Source organism: Candoia aspera, chromosome 4, assembly GCF_035149785.1.
Source record: "Candoia aspera isolate rCanAsp1 chromosome 4, rCanAsp1.hap2, whole genome shotgun sequence".
Taxonomy (NCBI): Eukaryota; Metazoa; Chordata; class Lepidosauria; order Squamata; family Boidae; genus Candoia; species Candoia aspera.
In genome coordinates, this window is record NC_086156.1 from 75,348,547 (window position 1) to 75,368,706 (window position 20,160).

A 20,160-nucleotide genomic window follows, 5' to 3' on the forward strand; every position below is an offset into this window, starting at 1 on the left:
ATACTGATTGAACCACAGATCTTTTCATAGGTAAAAATAGGGATAATGTATGAAATGGGACCTGCTTGGAAGGTGTCTCTGGCCATTTCAAGTTTCACATCATGGTGGGCTTAATTTTTTTTAAAAGTTCGATAAGTTAAAAAAAATAGCAAGAAATAGGGAGGGGAATGACAGCCTCCCAACCTATTTTGTTGCAACAGGGAGGACTAAAAATATGGACACTGGATGATTGATTGAATCCCCTGACAACATATGCTGCTGGCCTTCAAGGGTGAGTCAGTTGACTGCAAGAGGGGATGACTGGATCATTCATGTCACGTGCTACTGCATGACCTGGTTGGCAGTAAATTACGTTTGTACCTAGAGAAAAGGTTTGATTACTATGAATGGAAAATGGTATACATGCTGGCTAGTACACCTTCACTAAGTTTAATAATGAAATAATTATTTCATTGAAAATGAATGGGTAAGAATTTTTTTGAAAAGTTTAGCATATTTGCTGAACTCCATCATTTCTTTCTTGTATATATGTGCAAGAGACTTTTGACATTGCAAGATATGTGGCACTGGCTGAGAATGTGGCCACATTATAGACATATTTTGGGGTTTCAAAGGGCTGAAGTTGGTGGCTTAATACATCAGTGTTATCCTTAACTCACCTCCAGACTCCCAAAATGGCCAAGAATTTGGACCAGCCCATTCCATGTTATTATCCATCTCCCTTGTGGCTCTCAGGCTGGATACAAAAACAAAATGTGGCCCCTTAGCCAAAAAATGTTATCTCTCCTGCTGTGGTAAGGATCTGCTGGAGGTTGTCAGACAGTATGTTTATGGCTAAAATGACATTTATTTTTTTCTATTTTATTTTTAAAATTTGTCTACAAAGCTGATTTTCTCTGGGTGATTTATAAGAGGCTGAAATCACCAAATAAAATTCTAAGCAGCATGTTTTCAGGTACTATGGTCCCAATCTATGAAGGACTTTAAGCATTAATAATAGAATGTTTAATTGGAACAGAAAATGAACTGGGATATAAAAAAGAACACATAATATTGGTGTAAATAGGTTCTTACTATCTAGATATCATCTGGACATGCTGTTTGAAATTCTTAATATAACTTTCCAATGTTGTCAATCAGTTGTTGCAATTCTGTAGATTCAAAGGAAGTTATGAGGAAGTTTTATCTTCCTGTCATAAAAGGTGTGGATTTGGGGAGGCTCACCCCCACCCCCTGACCTGTTTCTAACAAGCAAACCACTGAGGTAGCTAACATACAGTACTATCAATTTAATTTGCTTCTGTTTGATTTTAGACAGAAGATCTCACTATTCTAATGCATGCTTTGTAATCTTCATGATTCAATATTGAAGTCCAGAGGTTCAGCTACAATCTACATAGATGGAAGCATTGAAAATCATCTAGCTGATTTTGTTCTAAACTCACTGGGTACTAGCATACATCTGGATTAAATAATCCCAGAGGGTAAACCTTTTGTAATCCAGATTTCACATAATTTAGGACTGTTTCCCCAGTATTGTTTTTACAGTATTTTAAATCCTTATCAGAAGGTTGCTTTTCATGTAAGGAAAAAGATAAAAAGGAGATTCTTATAATAATTGCAATTATTCCTATACCCATAGAGGACATTTTATTTGCTTAGGCTCCAGGATATCTGTCCACCTTCCATGTATAGACAGAATCAAAATGGCTGTCTTTTCTCAGGGAGAAAGAAATCCTTGCTGTCAAGACTAGTATTGAAAAAGCAGTAAAAAAGCAACCCTTATTTGTCTGCACTGTTTGCCAATAAACATGGAGCAAAACATACTGTTAATATACAAACTTATTGCAAGCATATAATAATCACGATTAATCAACAAATAAGAGTTCACAGTACAAAATACTGGGAATTCATCCCTGGGTCGATATATACCCACCATGGAAATTTGTTTCTTCCTTGCCCATAACTGAGGTAATATTTTTCATCAGAAAAAGAAGACAAGGAGGGGTTTCTAGTCATTGAACCTCAGCCCCACTAGCAGCAGGTCCAGGGAGCTCAAATACTGACATGCTAGAAAGGTTACTTTGTCCAGGCCTGTCTCCTACAAACTCTGACTTTGAATTAGATTCTGGACTATCCAACTCAGGAGAATATTACTGACTTTAGATAGATATGCAGAAAATAGAAGGAAGGAATACGCATTTGCAGTGAAATATTCTTAGGACAAGTATCAATGTTTATAACTAATGTATGGCCTTGTAGTGTCAGGCTTGGTAATTAGGATTGATAGGCACTGAGTATAGTTGGGCAGAGACTGAAAGCATGTGAATTTAATGCAGTTAAGTGGCGCTGCGGGTTAAACCGCTGAGCTGCCGATCGGAAGGTCGGCGGTTCGAAACCGCGCGGCGGGGTGAGCTCCTGTTGCTCGTTCCAGCTCCTGCTCACCTAGCAGTTCGAAAACATGCAAATGTGAGTAGATTAATAGGTACCGCTTCGGCGGGAAGGTAATGGCGTTCCGTGAGTCATGCCGGCCACATGACCACGGACGGGTCCTTAGGGACAACGCCAGGCTTAGAAACGGAGATGAGCACCACCACCTAGAGTCGGACACGACTGGACTTTACGTCAAGGGAAACCTTTACCTTTACCTAAGTGCTTGAGCAACTTTTTGTTACAGCCTATTTTTGTGTTCCATTTGACTCCTGAAATCCTTGATCCTCTGCTTTGCCTTGACTGCATTTTTGCCTTTTGTATTAAGCCCTGATCATTGTGCCATTTTTATCTTCTGAAATCCTAGATCTGATTCTCTTGATTTCATTTTTGCTTTGATCTCTGAATCAGTTCTCCAATAGGAATTCCATTGACTTGCCTGGTTGACAATCTTGCTTTGTAAATTCAATAATTACGTTTAGTAAATCTGTGATTTTTTAAAATCTGGTGCACCAAGTCTTGATCTGGAATTGTATCAGACTTGTTGCCCTAGTGGATGAACTATTTTAAGAAAAAAAATGGGAGACTACAGCCTTGCTGCTCTTACCTGAGCTTTTGGCTATATTAAGCTATTCTTGTCACTATAGTCTCTAGGGCTTTTAGAGACTAACTATTCTTAGTGACAAGGATAGTTTAATATAGCCAAAAGCTCTTAAAACAAAAGATTGTTTTAAGAGACTAGGCAACTCCATTCCAGACAGGTAAACTTCCTCCTATTTCTTGGGCTGAAGAACAATGTAGCTATCTTCCCAGTATCCTGATTCAGCTGACTATCTCTGTTCAGGCCATCACTGCATCTATATACTGTTGACCTTGATAGTTTCAGTTAGTTCATTCTTCTACAACCTGCATGCGCTTTCCTGATTTGGGTCTAACAGTGAAATAGTATTGGATATGATTAGCACACCGATGACACCGTGCTTCAAAATTTCTGAAGCCCCCAGTGTCTTCATACAGAAATTAAACAGCATGGGAAAAATGGATGATAATTGAAAAATAATCATCCAGTACTTACACATTGCAGGCAGTGGCTGAAACTGAAGCTTTGTAAAATAGTGTCCTTTATCCCCAGCTTGTTGAAGCAGTCCAGTAAGATACTGTGGTTCGAACACCACCAAGAGCTTAAACACGTTTAATAGGGTTAAAGTTCCCTGGCTTTCTCCCCATAAAGGTCATTGTCTGGGTGAATCCGTCTCAGAACCAGACTGGAACTCAGACTGAAACAGGTTTCCAAGCTAGTGCACTTCTGTGTGCTTATGGTGTTCTTCCAAAACAAGATGCAGAGAGACTACTTGAGTGAAATCTGAACTAAAATACTGCAAAATTATAAATGCAACTGACAGAAGTGTCCATTTTTTAGGTTTCCTGTCACCTTTGAACAGGCAATTTGTCACATTGTTTGGAGGTTACAGAGCTAATAATGTAGGTTTTTTTTTTTAAGGGTAAGGATTGATAGACACACTTTCAAATAAAATTTAGACATAATGGAATTCTGAGAACTTGCATATTTAAAATTTACCGAACAGAATATCTGTGGGGTGTACCACTGGGTTTTATGTGTCTGAATGAGTTATCAGAGAAAGGTGAAACATCCTGAAATGAGTTAGGTGTTCATGCTGAAGTGTATTAAATGTGGAAGCACTTACTAGACGTAATGCATCATTTTCCCCAGGTCAGCATGTATGGTGACAGCACCCAGTTAATTTTGGTTGACCTTGAAAAAGCTAAGCAGAGTTGGAAATGGTTAGTGATTGGATGGGAGACCAGCAGGAAGCGTCAGAACTACATACTAAACTGGGAAGTTGAAAAATAAACTTTGTAGAAGGCAATGGCAAGCCACTGATGTATCATTGGTATTAAAATAGCATGGCCATGCCTTTAGCTCTTAGAAATTGAGCTTGATTCAAGAGAGACTTTACTGAAACGTATTAAGTATCTTTACTTCCAGTTTTTAAAGGAAAATACTATTTTATAATAGTGGCTCCTTGGAATATAAGATAAGAAAATTATGCATGAGGCTGAACATGATATACAGACATCTGCATAAACTGAAACATTTGCTTTAATTTATCATGGATAATTATTTGTAACAAATGGAATTGTTTGTATTTGATTCTGTTTAGTATCTTTGGAACTTTTAAAATAATTTTTATTGAAGATTTTAATTACAATAGTAAAAGCAAATACAAACTAAGAGAGAGAAGGAGAAATAGAAAATAAAAAGTGGAAGGAAAGAAAAAGAAAATAAATTTATAAAGAACTGACTTCTGATTTTAATCACAACAAATATAAACAAACTTAATAACTGTTCACCCCCATAAGGTTACAAAGAAATATCTCTTCTTCCCATAACCCATCCCTTACCTATATGTAATTCCATAAATCATCAACTATTCAGTCCTGGTGTCAGCAAAACGTTCACAAAGAGTTACCAGAGCTTTATAGAAACATGTCTTATTTTAACCTTGGTCAAACAAACCAACTTTATTTTCTTTTTATTTCTGACAGTCTTGATCTTTAATTCATTCAGATGTTGCAGGATTTGGTCTCGCTTCAATTTTTCTTTTTTTCATTCAAAAGGCTTCTTTGAGGCTTGAGCAAATCTCTTTTGTAAATCCAGTAAAAATAATTAGCCAGGTCATTCTCTTGGTTTATCATTTGTATCTCCAGTTTGATGTTCAAAGCTTTAACCAACTTCTTTTGTACATCCAGTAGAAAGTCCTTATCTGGGTCATTCTCTTGGCTTGTCATTTGTGTTTTCGCTTTAGCTGCCTTCTCTGTCGTATAATCCACACTTTTTTTAAAATTATTATCCAGTATTTCTGGTTCTAATATTTCTGCATCAGGCAAAATTTGCTTCATGTCTATCATTCCTTCATTAACATCTTTTGGACATAGTCTATCCATAGAAGCGGACATCATTGCTGACGTTTTAGCTACTAATTTCTGACCCCATTCTTTGAAAATCACCTGGAGTATTTCAAATATTATAACATTTTGTATCATTTGGTAAATCCCTGTACTAACCAAAAACTAAAGGCAAGTTTACACGTTTTCCCCCCCTTTTCCTTTTCTGCTTGGAATCTTTAGTCCCTCTAGTTTCTAATTTCTGAAATCATAAAGTCTCAAATTTCTGTTATGACTTAAGATAGACAAAACGATTTGATTCCCGTGAAAAGCTGTTTATTTTATATAATTATTTTCAAAATCTTATAGTAAAAGTCTCAATATTCCAGAGTTGTCTGGACCTTTATTTCATTTATAACTTTCTTAGTTCAAAGGCTTATTTAGCTTTTTGCCATTTATTTCCAATTCTTTAAATTTATTTATTATTTATTAATCAAATTTATCACCGCCCATCTCCCCCCGAAGTAAATTCTTAAACTTATTTTTCTTTTGTTCAAGAATGAAGGTAAACTCATCAGGTGACTTTTCTGACTTGTCATTCTGAAGGTCTCTAATAACCTTAAGGTTGTTAAACAGGCAATTTCTGATAAGAATTAGAAAGTGAGGTTAGCGAACCCAGTGTCCTTTAAAAGGCTCTGCTGTGATTGTGAGCTTGATGGCTGATCTCTTCGTCTCCTGGTGCTCAATCCCGTGGGAGACTGCTGTTCTGCAGTCTCCTTGTGAGGAGCAGTCATCTGGAGCACATGTGGGTAATCCCCCTTGTCCAGAGAGGTCCAGAGAACTGATCTACTTGCTGTTTGTTTGGTCTTTGCTCTGGTCATTGTCTTCACTCTTTCGGAGATGTGCTTAGTTTACCATGCCTCCATATCTTTGGAACTTAGAGATCTTTAAACTGATAATAAATCTAAAGTTTCCAGATTTAAATCATGCTTTGATGTAAGGGTTGAGGAACATATGCCATATATTTGTTTTACATTAGTTACAAAAAAAGAATAAATCATATTCAATTTTAGATGTTCACTGTAGTGAAAAGATGTAATTTAATTAACTGCAGTTAGATTTCTTTGTTCCTGGGCCATAAATTGCAGATCTAGTGGAACATTTTATATTAGAATATTAAGACTGAAAAGGGCCATTGACTCTACACATTTGTTAAATTCAAGCAGCCAAATTTAAAGCATCCCCAACAGATAGTTGCTACTTCTGCTTGTACACATCCAGCAAATGGGGGCCCATTATTTATTGGGAAATTGATTCCATTGTTGTAATATTTATGTTGTTAGGAAAACTAATCTGTAGCTTGAGCTCTATAGTGGCCTGTATGGATCGTATCAGTGGCCTGTTATATGTCAGCGTTTTATTGCTCTACAAGGACTTCAGCAGGATTGTTAACTCTGATTTCTATGACCATCTAAAGCAGGGTTTCCCAAATTGGTAAATATTGATCCCCAAGGGTTGGTGGGACTATCCAAGGAGTTGATATTATTATTATTATTATTATTATTATTATTATTATTATTCATAGTACTATTAATTAAAGTAGTATTTATTATTTTCATATAATGTTTGGAGGTTGTTGAACAATCTGAAACTTCATGAAGGGATCAGTGAGCTGAAGAGTTTGGGGACCCCTGATCTAATGAATTCAAGAGCCCATTGAATTCTATAAGTCTTTTGGGGGAAGATCTTTAATGGGTCTTAATCCCTTCAAGAGAGGATAGACATCATGAGACCAACCTTCACAAGATGTTTGTTCAGTGATGGCAATGCTGGCTATCTTCTCATATCCCAGGACAAAGACTGGAGTGACGGTACATTCTAACTTATGTTTTGGTTCAGTGACAGCTGGAGAGAATCTCATGCATGTCATGTGGGGTAACCTTAACTCTGAGCTGGTTTAGCTAAGACAATCTCAGCATGAACCTTTATAGCCCCACCTTAAAATCCACCTTGGTTGGTTAGTTAACTTGTTCAGGGATTCTCTTGGGAATAAGGTGGGCAGAACAGCAATATTACCCCCATTCTGTCCCAGTTCAGAGAAGCTGTCGAGAAAATGGGGTAGTTTAACAGTAATTCTCCCGGAAACTGAGAGATGTGAATCAAATCAAATATTTCCATGCTTCTCACCCATGTTTCAGGAATATATCTGAGATTGGCTTCCTCATTCATGATCAAGTAACTGATGAGTGAGATTTTCTTAGGAATTGACCTAGCATTTAATAGCAAAGCCACCAGGAAGAGAGAGTAAGTTGATGGAAAGAGAATGAACTGAAGTGCATAATAGCCCATAGATATACATATACTCTAACACTATGATGTCTGGTCCTCCCAACTTCTTGTTGTTTTATACCCTTATTGAAATGGGGGCCCTTTTCTTATTTTTCTTTAAAATTAAAGCGTAATCCCATTCAACAAGGAATCTATTGGTTTTATGGTATATATAGGACAACATAGTCACTTTGTTAATATTTAAACAAGCAATCACAATAGATTTTATTAAATAACTTAAAATTGGTTGCTAACGAGTTCCCTTAATGTGATATCATATCTGTAGGCTTTATTCCCTGGCACTAAACATATTTTCGTAAACCAATCACTCTGAAAGATGAAGGTTTTCCTAGAGCTAGGACTGCAGGCTTCTCTCAGACCCATCCTTCCACCTATGCCTCTCAAATCCCCCCTCTATTCAGAACTACCCTCCCTCCAGAATATAAACTGCTCTGCATTGCCATGCTTGACTGACAGTTCTCATGCCAAATCATTACAAGACTGCCCTGTCCTCTTCCCTCTCTTTCCATTCTAGTGAATCCACACATTCCCCATACATACCTTCTCAAAAAGATAACTTCAACTTGAATGTGACCCCTGGTGGCTTCATGGCCATGTAGTTTTCTTGGCAGCAATGGGAAGTGGTTTATCATTGCTTTCTTCCTAGTCTAACCCCGTAGTCCTGGTATTCTCTGGAAGTTTGCTACCCAAGAACTAACCAAGGCTAATCTTGCTTAGCTTCTGAAGCTACAGGGGAGCCGCTACTTGCTGTAGGAATAAATCAATCAATCCAGAGTAAGCTGTAGACAACCATACACCACCTAAAATATGAAGTATGTGTGGGACAGGGGCTCACTTCCCATCTATCTCAGATTTTATTACAGTAGGGGCTGAAATAAGTACCTTTTCTACTGGTGGAAACCTGAAAGATTCACCTGGGACTACCTGTAACAAGAAGCCACAGCTCTTGTTTATTGGGCAGAAACTTGAGTTTCCTAGAGGACATTTTCTTCTAGATATTATTCAAACAAACTGAGTTCTTACTGACTATGAAATGGTCCAAAAGAATACCTTCCAAGACTATGCATAATTTTGGCCAGATAACGTTGGTTTGGGGGCAATGTGAGAAGGAGGGCGGTTAGAGATAAACTTTAAAGGCTCTTTATCACTTCTAACTGGAAAGAGCTGTCTCTGAATGACAAGGTTGGGAAGGGTTGCCTTCTACTTTCACCACCCAGACATTTGATAAATAGATTAGACTGAGTATTTCCAACTTAAAACATTTTTAAAATATTTTTTGTAGTTACTTAAATTTATGGTTGCTTCCATGAAACAGAAGGTTTAATATGTATACTGCAAGCAGTGGGCCAAAGTGTTTTTTTCCAAAAATGTTGAAAGGGTAAGAAAAAGGACTTTTTTATAAGCTAGAGGGGAGCATAATGACGTTTTTATATTATATGAGGAGAGGGGACAGAGCATAAATAGCTTCTTTGGGAGAAGGGGGTTTACTCTTACGAGGAGAGGTGGCATAAGATTTTTTAGGGTTTTAAAAGAATAAGAACCTTTTATGTATACAAAATGGCTCAGTGGGGGACAGTGAGGCATCAATCATATTCTCCCAGTCCTTGTGATATTCAGCAGTTCTTCCTTGTGACATTTAGCAACTTGCATACTTCTTCAAGACTTTGCTTCTTTGTAGTCAAAGGGGAAAGTGGAAAACTGTCTACCATGCTGCTTCACAATGATAAATGAGACCAAGGTATCTATTTACAACAAGCGTAAAATGCAAACTATCGTGCTATTAATTACTTTCACCATCCCAAAGGTGGTATGTCTTTCTGAATTATTATTGCTGACTCCAGGTATCTATAAAAGCTGTGGGACAGGGTATAGGGGTAAAAGTGGACTAGTATTTTTATATTGCCCTCTTGTGGACAAGTTATTTGTCACTTTAGGGCCCAGAAGGATCGCAGCTTGTGAATTTCCATTAAGTTCATAGTTTACGTTACACTGTGTACCATTTAAACTCATATATTATACAGGCAAAATTAGAGATTAGGAAACTGTCTTCAGGACATTATATGCCGAGGCTTGTTTATTTCCATAGGTTACAACACTTTTCAAAAGCCTCCAGTTGAACTGCTTGAGACAGGTTACCTAATAAACAGCCTATGAATTGCAGTTTGCAGGAAAACTAGCTATTTCATTTAGAAATGTTTTAAATGAAACAGGTAATTTGGAGGGAGTTCAGTGATATTAGCATGGAAAAAGAGTACTTTGTATTGTTCAGTCTTCTGAACGTTTTAGTTTTGCTGTGGTTTTAAATTTGCTTGCTTGCCATATAGGTGGTATCAAGTAGCATGCCATTTAAAAATAGGAAGAAGGGAGCCAATATAACTCCATGTGATAAATATTATTACATTGGCTTATTTTAAGTTGTAGTCTGTCTCCAATCTATGAATCTTGTTAGTGTAAATTAAGTGCACTTTTTTTCTGTTAAAAGTAAATTAATACAGACATTTGTAATGTTTAGTGTACTGTATTGAGCCAAGAAGGCATTTTGTCATATTTGTCTTTTAAATTAAATTGTATCCCAATGTATTCAAGTGCATAGAGTAATGTTTCGAATAGAGAAAACAAAACAAATAATATATTGAAGGGTCTGCTGATCCAGCTAATCAGCAGATTTAGTGTTTAGAAGTTTATTTGGTATGCGCTTATATCTCAGTGCAGTACAAGACTTTTTCCGCACAGTAACAACCTTGTGAGGCTGGTTGGGCTGAGAAAGAGTGACCGAGCTAAAGATATCATATATCTATTGTTGGACTGTACAACTTCAGGCTGCAAAATGGATTTGCAAGGGGGATTATGTACTTTCCTATCTGACAAATGTCTGTATGTGCCAAAGTAGTTTCTGAGGAAAAGACAGAACTTTGTCTATTCTATAATGCTGTGTTCTGCAAAATTAGTGGCATATTAGTTTTGGAACCTTTAATCCCATTCTTTGCCTAAGAACTATCAAATAGCTTGTTAACTACTTCAGTAAATTATAACAGCAACAACAGCAAAGTATCCAAGTGAAGCCATAACATTTCATCATTAAAAAACTCAGGACAAATGAAGTTTTAATTGATACTGAAAGGACAGCCAAACCAGATGAACCTACCTAGGGAGAGCGTTTTTTGGTTAATGAACCATAATAAAAACAGTTATTTCCCAGATTCAGCTATTTTGCTTCAGAAAAATGGGAGAACTCAGGTGAGGGGGAGGAGCCTTCCAGATTGACAAAGCACAGGCACCCGGGAGGTGGGGGGGGGGAGCAGCATTTTTAGGTCAGGAATGAGTCCTTAGCTATTTTCACTTAATTTTTTAAAAAATCCGCTGCAGCAAATCATTTAGACATCCTGTAGGAGCTATCAGTTCCTTCCCTCCAACATGCTATTTGAGAGAGATGGTGAGAAGAAGGTGTTAAAGATAATACAGGAGGTATCAGAGGGAAAAGGGATGGCTCCAACAAGTTTTGACTATGGCCCATCCTGCTGCTTGCTTCAGCTGTGCCCACCATGCAGCTTCCATTCCCTGGAGGGATGCTGCTGTGTAAAAAGGATTTATCACCCTGTTCTAGGATATGTAATGTAGTGATAAGCAGGAAGTAGTTATGATCAAGGGAGATTTGTAAAGATTGAGTTGAATGTTAAATTTCTTTCATTCTGTTTTTCTTTGCAATAACCTGTTATTTTTGGCAACTTGGGTGACTATTAAAAAAAATAATCATCTTCTATGTGGGAGTGGGGAAGTAGGTGGTGCAGCATGAGTGTGGGTGGGCAGGGAAGTGGGCACTGCGCTGCAGCATGAGTGTGGGTGGGCCTGGTACCCACACTCACCCTGCAGCCCGGGGACTCCTCGGGAGAAAAAGCAGCAGGAACAACTTACGGGAACAACTTGTGACCTTCCCTGTTGGCTTCCCATTGACTTTGCTTGTGGGAAGCTGGCAGGGAAGGTCGCAAATTGTGATCACGTGACTGTGGAATGCTGCAACTGTCATAAGTGCAAGCCGGTTGCCAGGTGCCTGAATCGTGATCAGGGTGGGGATACTGCAATGGCCACAACTTCAAGGACCAGTCCTAAGTCCCCCTCGTTCCATGCCATTGTAACTTGGAACGGTTGCTGAAGGAGTGGTCACTAAATGAGTACTATCTGTATTACAAAGGCTAAGGTAGATGCTATCCATGAAAGTTAATATTTTTGTTTTAAACGTTCTATATCTTTTTGTGTGTTTTTCAAGGTAATCTTTGTGACAGGATGGCTGATCAACATCAGGACTTCAGTATGACAGATGATCATTTGGTGAGCCAAGCTAGGTGGAATCAGACGGGTGAGTCTTATGAGGTGGAAAACAGAAATGTTTATTTCACAAGGTAGAATAAAACTTGGAAGTATAAATGAGCTGAGGAAAAGCTAGTCATAAATTCTAAATATGATTATACATATGTATGTCAGTTGCTGCCAGTGCTTTGTCTTAAACAGTAAATCGTTTGCTAAGCTTTGCTACTTAAAAACAATTAGAAGCTTTTATGATCAGAAAAGTGAGTGTAAATATGTGTTCAGTTCTAGAAGAGTAGTTGCTTGTCTGCTACAGCAAGGAAACTACGTATTTGTTTTAAATTACAATTTAAAATATTTTTCTACTTAAAAATCACCCGGACTGACTTTTAGGGTTCTGATGCTTTATTACAGTGTGAGTGTGATCGATATACTGGTGTAGGCTTCCACGGCTGGTATCTGTTGGGCAGTGTGGGGCTTCAGAGTTTGGTAGGTAACATCCATGGACAAACCACCAATACTATAGGAAGAGTATTTCTCCCCTACACAGAGAAAGTCACTGACCGAATAGGAAACTTATTAGAAAAGCACAACCTTAAAGCCACCTACAAGCCAACTAAGAAAATCCAGGAAACCATTCAATCAGCCAAGGACGGGAGAGACCACCCCACAGCATCCAGTATCTATCACATCCTTTGGAGCTGTGGGCAGATGTACATTGGTATCACAAAACAGTTTCCACATCCAATTGAAGGAACATGAGGGGCACTGCAGACAAGGACAGCCCAAAAAATCATCAGTAGCAGAACATGCGTTTTGCCATAAAGACCATAAAATTTAATTCAAGGACATACAAGTGCTGTCAACAACATCAGACTATTATGTACGCCTGCACATAGAGGCCATTGAGATCCACAAACATCCCAACAGCTTCAACAAGAAAGAAGAAAGTCTGAAGATTAACAAAACCTGGTTACCTGCCCTGTGTCATGAAGATGCCAGCCACAGTTGTGAAATGTCAGGAAATCTGTTGTCTAGACCATGATCACTAAACCCTGAAGCCAAACACTGAGTGTAATAGCTTCATGGGATCTATATGAAATTAACTAGATAAGCTGATGGCAACCAGATTGATTTGATGTGGACCAATATAACAGAAGTGCCAAATGGATCATCATTACTGGAGTGTTAAGTATTTTGTTAATTCTGGTATATTAAATATATTGATATATTGAAAGAATTGATACATTTTGTACTATGGGAATAACCCATAATTTCTGTTCCAGCTATTGAGAAAGACAGTCAGAATGTATTAATATATTTAATACTGCTACAAGTTCTAGACTGAAAGTACATAAAGCAATTTGTCTCTGAGATATTTCAGTAGTTTAAAAAATTGACCTCTTCTTAATGATCTGGGTGAGATTTAAAATCCTATTCTTACTGTACTATAATTTTGCAAGCCAGATCCAAATAGTGGGCTTTTTCATACTCTTCTCCTTTGCTTTCTCCCTTCACGCACCAGTCCTCCTGAACTAAAGCTACAGTTCTTTGTTATATCTGAAATGTGTGGCAGCACTAGTCAGCCTTTACTCATCTTGGAAGCTAAGAGTATCTTGGAATTTCAGAGCTGTTGGCTAAACTCAAAAAGGCAAAAAACATTCTGGAAGAAAGTCGTGGCAAACCATTTCTGTAGGGCTGCTGAGAAAACTGTATGGGTGTATCCATGAAATCACCAGTAATCAAGCTTGTTTCAAGAGACGCTTTACTTTTTAGCTAAATCAGTATACTAAACCACAGTAGTTGAAGATCTAGATAGTAAGTGGATGCCAAAAAGAGTTCTTCATGAAGAATCATAAATAAAGTGAACCACATTTGGATATGAAGAGGGAGGAGAGAATGAGAGGATTGTAAGAATATGAATGCCTGATACTGGTTTCTGGCTATTAAACTATGATTATTAAGCTGAGAATTCCAAAGAATTGTTAAGTTTCCTTCTGATGCCAAAATTTTCTGATTCTTTTTGGCATCTGTCAGCATTTTTAGTATGCTTCAGGTGGCTAGATACTTAATTATGTTAAAAAAGCAATTAAAACATATTTATGGTATGTGTTCCCATCTTACACTCCAGAAGTCCATTGCATATCAGAATAAACATTGGAACACCGCTCTATTGCCATAATTGCTGTCACGTTTCAGAGCTTATGCAAAGTTGCTACATCTTTGCCCACACTGACAGATAAAATTTAAAGTAGATTATAAGATGTCATGTCTGAAGAGTATGTGAAATAAGCAGAACTTTGTTGAGCCTAATTGTGGGAAATGACAAGATTATATAGAAATTACCAGATTTCTCTTCAAGCAGTTCTCTTCATCTTTGAGAACATTCACTGGATCAAAACTACAATTAATGTCTGTATGTGTTAAGAATTGTGAGAATGTCCTGTTAAATTCACCTGTCTTGTGCTAAGAAATAGCACTATATTGTCTGTATTCAAAAAACCAAACTTAAAAAAAAAATTTTTTTTTGTGATATTCCAGAATGCTCACATCTACATACCAGTCATTTTTTAAGTGTGCACCTCTCTGTTTTCTGTTGTTCCCTTCAGTGTTTTCTGAAATATTAATATGCTAGAGGCCTCAAACTATATCTGAGCTAAGACTTTGCTGAATAACATAACACTTCAGATAGTCATAATCAGATGAATTTGTTTGGGTCAAAATGCCACAGAAATGTATGAATATAGCAAGATAAGAACTGTAGTTGAACGTTTTGCAAGTAGCCAGATGGAAATCTTTTGGAATGTTAAAAAATAGCTTACAGGTGTTCTCTATCTCTTCTACCCTCTTGTGCTTTGGGATACTTGTTTCTGCAAGTAGTCTGGTTACTTTTTAGAGGATTACATACTTCTTGTTTTCAGCAGCCTGAGATCTTTTATATGCCTTTACCTGTGGAACATGAAGGTGACTTTTACTGTCAAGCTGCTTGCCTCTGTGATATAGCACAATCTGCGCTGCATTGGCAGCTTTTTAAGAGACCTTTGGTGTGGACAACCTGGATTGGGGCCTTCCCATATACTCAGAGTTCAGACTTGGAAATGAGAATTACTTGGGTAGGCTGAAAACTGAATTTCTTTCAGTTGTTTGGAAATCTTTACAGGTTGTATTCCTCTCTGATGGCTACGATCTAATTTTTTAGCAATTCTAGACGTTAATTTTGTTCAGGAAGATTCTCAGTTTCCTATCAAGTGGAGATACTTTCCCAGAATATAAACTGTAAGTGATGAGTTGGAACATAAAGTCTATGCAAGGAGACATTCCTAGTGGTTGAAAACAGATGATGGAATCTCCTCTTCTGGGAATCATATATGGACTTTCATCCTTTCTGCATCCAGGAGACCTAGCAAGTCCTTTGATGTTGGTTTGCTTTGATGTTGGCAGCCAGCAGGAAAGCTGATTTGGTTAACTCTTTTGCTATTTTATGATACAAAATCTTTTGGCTGCATTATGTAATACCAATAACAGGATTTTTATCCACTGATCTGAGTCATTGAACTGTGACATAAAAGTCCAAAATAAGCCGGCTTGGAAGTATTTATTTTTATCTACAATTCACATTCTTGAGCCCTAGTGGAACTTGGGATCCTGTGGCAAGACACATAAATACTTGTAGGAGCTTCTTTTTTCTTCAAGAGTGAATTTGAAGTTCCTTGTTTGTTTCATGTATTCTCTTTATTTTCCAGGACTTCAGCAAGATTACCCAGGCTCAGTGATTCTTAACTTTCAGTCAAGCCAGGCTGATGCAAGAAGAATCTGAGAGGAGCCTTTGTTCTCATCCCTCCCTCTTGCTCTCAGTGCCTGCTTTCACAGTCCCTTCACCATGGTAACGAATAGGGAATCATAGCTCCTTCACCATGGGCAACGAATTGTAACCTGCTTGATTACTCTCTGCCCCATACCGAGTCCTCAGCTTGGACAGTGACAATTATCTTTGTATCCTGAGAGGACAGCCACTTTGTTGCTTTTAGTCCAGCTCCTCTTTGCATAATGCAGCAACATTCTAGTGCTTGGCTGAGGTTAGCCTTAAGTGTCCAAGACCTGCAGTTCTCATAAAGGTGTAGAACTTAAGAGCCAGTCATCTGAGTATTGAAAACCCTTTTCTGAGACACTGTGGCAGCAGTGATCAGTGTTTACTCATTCACTCAAGATAAGACCATTCAGAACAGGATCTAAGTATAAATCCTGGAAAGTGGCAGCACCAGTTTGATGATAAAAAGTGCCCTATAAGCTCATCACTGTATAGTCTGGTTCTCCTGTCCCTGGGAAAACATTTATCTCTGGGGCCATCTGGTCAATACTGTGAAAAACAGGAGAGAGCCAGGAAAAATAGTTTATATTTGTTTGAATAAAATGCTTAAGGAAGTGTGGAGAGAGACCTGGATGAACATTTCCAAACATAAAAATAATAAAGGCAGGATAAAAATAAAATAAAATAAAACAAACAAACAAATAAATAAATAATGGACAGTGTTTATGAAAAAAACACCTGACAAATTCAGCTAAGATCTCAGCTGTGAGAAAAAGGGTCCTGTTGGAGTTAGATGCAGAACAGCAACCTACATTATGCCAACCTTTGGGGAAAGCTTGAAAGAAATGGTTGGTCATTTCTTCCTCATCAACTGATAGAAAACCATTAGTCACTGCATGAAACCTAATGTAAAACCATGACATTTCAGAACTTTGTCAAAGACCTCTGAAAGAAAGTAATAATTCTGCAGATTGGTAAAAAGGATTATAAAAAAAAAAACGTTGAACAAAAGGTATCTTTATTCTGGATCAGGTGCTTCTTCAGAGGTATAAAAACAGTGCTTGGGATTGTCTTTCAGTCATTATCTGTCGTAATTTGTAATGCTTTACTTTTGAGTACATCTCCTAGCAAACAGATCAGTTGCTTAGTTCTCAGTGAACTTTTGATGGAATATTCAGAGACTTTTTGGATAGTATGTGACAAAATCCTAGACGCTGATAATATGCAGTGTCAAAAGGAAGTAGTTTCCTTTTCATTGAGAGCATACTACTCTGAATATGGATAATGGTGCCATTTGTTATGTGCTGAAATGGGCCTGTGTGTCTTGTCCAGTCTTTTCCTTGGCTGGGTATATCAAGAAAAAGTTGTTACTGTTGACTCAGAAAAAGGACAACATAGACTATACCTTCATTTCATCAACTGTCATGGAGATCAAATGAAGAACACGCAAGGGGGCTAAAAGAAGGGAATGCCTTTCATCACTAAAAATGAAATTAGTATCTTTCTACAAGTTAAATTAAACTACTGAGCATGCCAGGCTTCATAGCAAGCTATTTTTAGGAATGTGGCTATTGAACTTTCAGGGCCCATGATGCTGGATGAACAAGCAGGCTAGTCCTGCAGCCAAGTATTATCTATGTCAAAGCATTTATATCCTTGTGGAGTAACTGAAGTAATGAAATACCTCTAAAAAGTACACCAGGAAATAACAAAATTTGCAAAAAGTATCAGTACATTCTCTAGATAGGTAGCCTATTGTGTATGGTAGTATAGCGAGCCAGTTTGGTCTAGTGGTTAATGCATTAGATCAGAAGCTGGAAAACCCTGAGATCTAGTCTTCCCTTAAGCACAGAAGCCAGCTGGGTGACTTTGGGCCAGCCACTCTCTTTCAGCCCTAGGAAGGAGGCAATGGCAAGGCACTTCTGAAAATGTTGCCAAGAAAACTGCAGGGACATGTCCATATAGTCACCAGGAATCAGGGGTGGCTTAATGGACCATAATGACAAGTGTAGTATAGAATAATAGATACCTATTACAATTCTCTTCCTTGAGGGTAATGATATAAGATACAAAGGTGTTGATCAGGCACAGATTTGTTTAGTTACGACAAACTGCTGTCTGTTCTACTCTACCCAAAACTCTGAGACTGCTGCCCTTTTACTCAGAAAAATGTGCATTTTGGCCTGATTTCAGAAATACTCTTCTGGCAGATAATATAAAAGATGCCTTATTTTCAGTCCACTGTGTTTTTTTTTAATTTATCTGTTTCAAAGAAGAGATGTGAAGTATAGGTGAGTGCTTGTGTGTTCCATATGAAGACTTCATGAGTTTCCTTGATGGAATGATTTGCTCATTATGTGAATAGAAGAAAACACTGAGAGTATTCATCTGCAAGAGAAGATTTTTGGAGCAGCCCTACCAAATCATGTGATCCTTCCTTCATTAGCACTGAAAGAAATACAAGGATTAGATGGAAGTTGCCATTTTCTTCAGTAGACCTTTCTTCTATTTATAGATTCAGTATTTATGAATGATTATAAAATGTTATAATTTGCATGAAGGTTGCTTAGTAAATGTGACTGGCTAGAGTCACTTTGAAATGATTTCTATTTCTTGGTAAAGCAGCTTCTCTTTTCTCTATTTGGAACACTGTTTCTCACATAACTGTAACTGCAGTTTGAGTGTCCTGCTGCCTGGTTCATAACTTCATTCCTGTCCGTTTCTAATTTTTAGCTGGTATTGAAGGGGAGAAAATCCATAGCCCTGTGGAAATTACATGGCCTCCAAACAGGTCTCCTTCATAGCATGTCATCATTCAAAGGAAAAGAATAAAAGCTTTCTGAACAATCCATAAGAATACTTCCTCAGATTCTCCCTGGTAGATGACCTTTTATGATACTCAACAAACATCCCAGAATTTCTCATGCTCCTGTCTTGTTTAGTCAGCTATATCTTTTAAAAAATCAAAGAGGTCCAGACATTGAGGAAAAGACAGGATGGTGTCTACTCAAACTTTCACTATCCAGGTTCAATGTTTGTTACTAGTTCTTCTGACAATGTTGTTTTTCTAAAAAAGCCAGTAGATTCTGCTGTTTTATATGTCTCCCTGAAGAATAAGTACACCTCTGCCTTTCTTGATCCTTAGAACTATAGATCAGATTCCTTCAGCGGTGACCAACTTGATGCTAAAACACAGCTTATTGAATAAGTTGCTGTAGATGTTTATTTCCTTCCACGCTGATGTTCTAATATCTTTAAATACGTTTTCTGCAACCAAGGCATGACCCAGAGCATTCTTATGATGGCTATCATAATCTGTACTGAAAGAAGAAGAAGAAGAGGAAGAGGAGGCTTGCTTTGCTTTTGGATTTCTCGACTTTGCTTTCATGTTTGTTTTTTGCACCACTCAGATGCTCTTCACCTTGCAATAGCTGTTTTCTTGCTGGCTTTAAGATCTGTAACTGGGACTTCCATTTCTACTATTATCTTCTTTAGCTAATGCCTGCCTTTACTGCGAGTGATCACATATGCATGCCCATTTTTTGCTCTGTGGGGATGAGCAGCCTAATTCAAAGCCTTATTGCGTCTTTGACAGGCCATATTCCAAAGCTGAGCTCCTTATGCTGAGTGCTGAATGTGTGTATTTCCAGGCTCTCCCCTCCATATACCAGTTGATGATGGATCTGATGAACCAGGGTCTGAAGCTTCTGATGCTAAGAGTACCCCAACTGTGGAAGGTGGGAGCTCTTTGTCTCATTTCTTTGCAATTTATAGCAGCCGGCTCTTAAATGTGTCTCTTAAAAGTGCATCAGTACGGGTCTTCCTAACAACAGAAAGCTTTATTACACCTCTACTTCTAGTGTTAAATGATTTTCTTGTAACTTTAGTTATTGCTGTGACTGGAATTACTATGCAAAGGAGTAATTGTGGTCTTGTTTGCGCCTTGCACAATCAAATCCAGAGTTTTTAGCCAGGTGATACTTCCCCTCTCTAGTGTCTTCCCAAAGATTTTAAATATTCACCTTCTTTTGAAAAAGTTAATATAGGAGTTGATATAGTTTGGTTTCAGAAAACCATTAAAGAGAAATCTTTCATTTATAGGGACGCTCTTTCCAGCCCACTGAAGAAAATCAAGGTAATGACCACTTTTGGTTAGGGTTTTATCTATAACCCTAGGTCATTGCTAAATTAAAATTGATTTCATGCCATGGTTATCCTAGAAATTTATACAGTAAGTCTACCAAATCACTCTAAGGATGTATATCTGATATGGCTTTACAAATAAGTTTAACTACTTTGCTATCTTACATTTAAAACAAAACAAACCCTGGTTTGTTATCTGAAAGAATGCCTTCCTACCTGAT

The 20,160-nt window shown here is 37.7% G+C and overlaps 1 protein-coding gene across 9 annotated transcripts in view; it reads left to right on the forward strand.

The window, feature by feature from the left end:
- The window catches only part of MAPT (microtubule associated protein tau), a 92,187-nt gene that overhangs the window by 8,872 nt on the left and 63,155 nt on the right, over positions 1–20,160 (forward strand). For all 9 annotated transcript variants that reach the window (XM_063300612.1, XM_063300609.1, XM_063300610.1 and 6 more), the window contains exons 2-3: positions 11,951–12,040; positions 19,447–19,533. In XM_063300612.1, coding sequence (XP_063156682.1) covers positions 11,968–12,040; positions 19,447–19,533 — 160 coding nt within the window. In that variant the 5' untranslated portion in view covers positions 11,951–11,967. The remainder of the gene's footprint in view (positions 1–11,950; positions 12,041–19,446; positions 19,534–20,160) is intronic.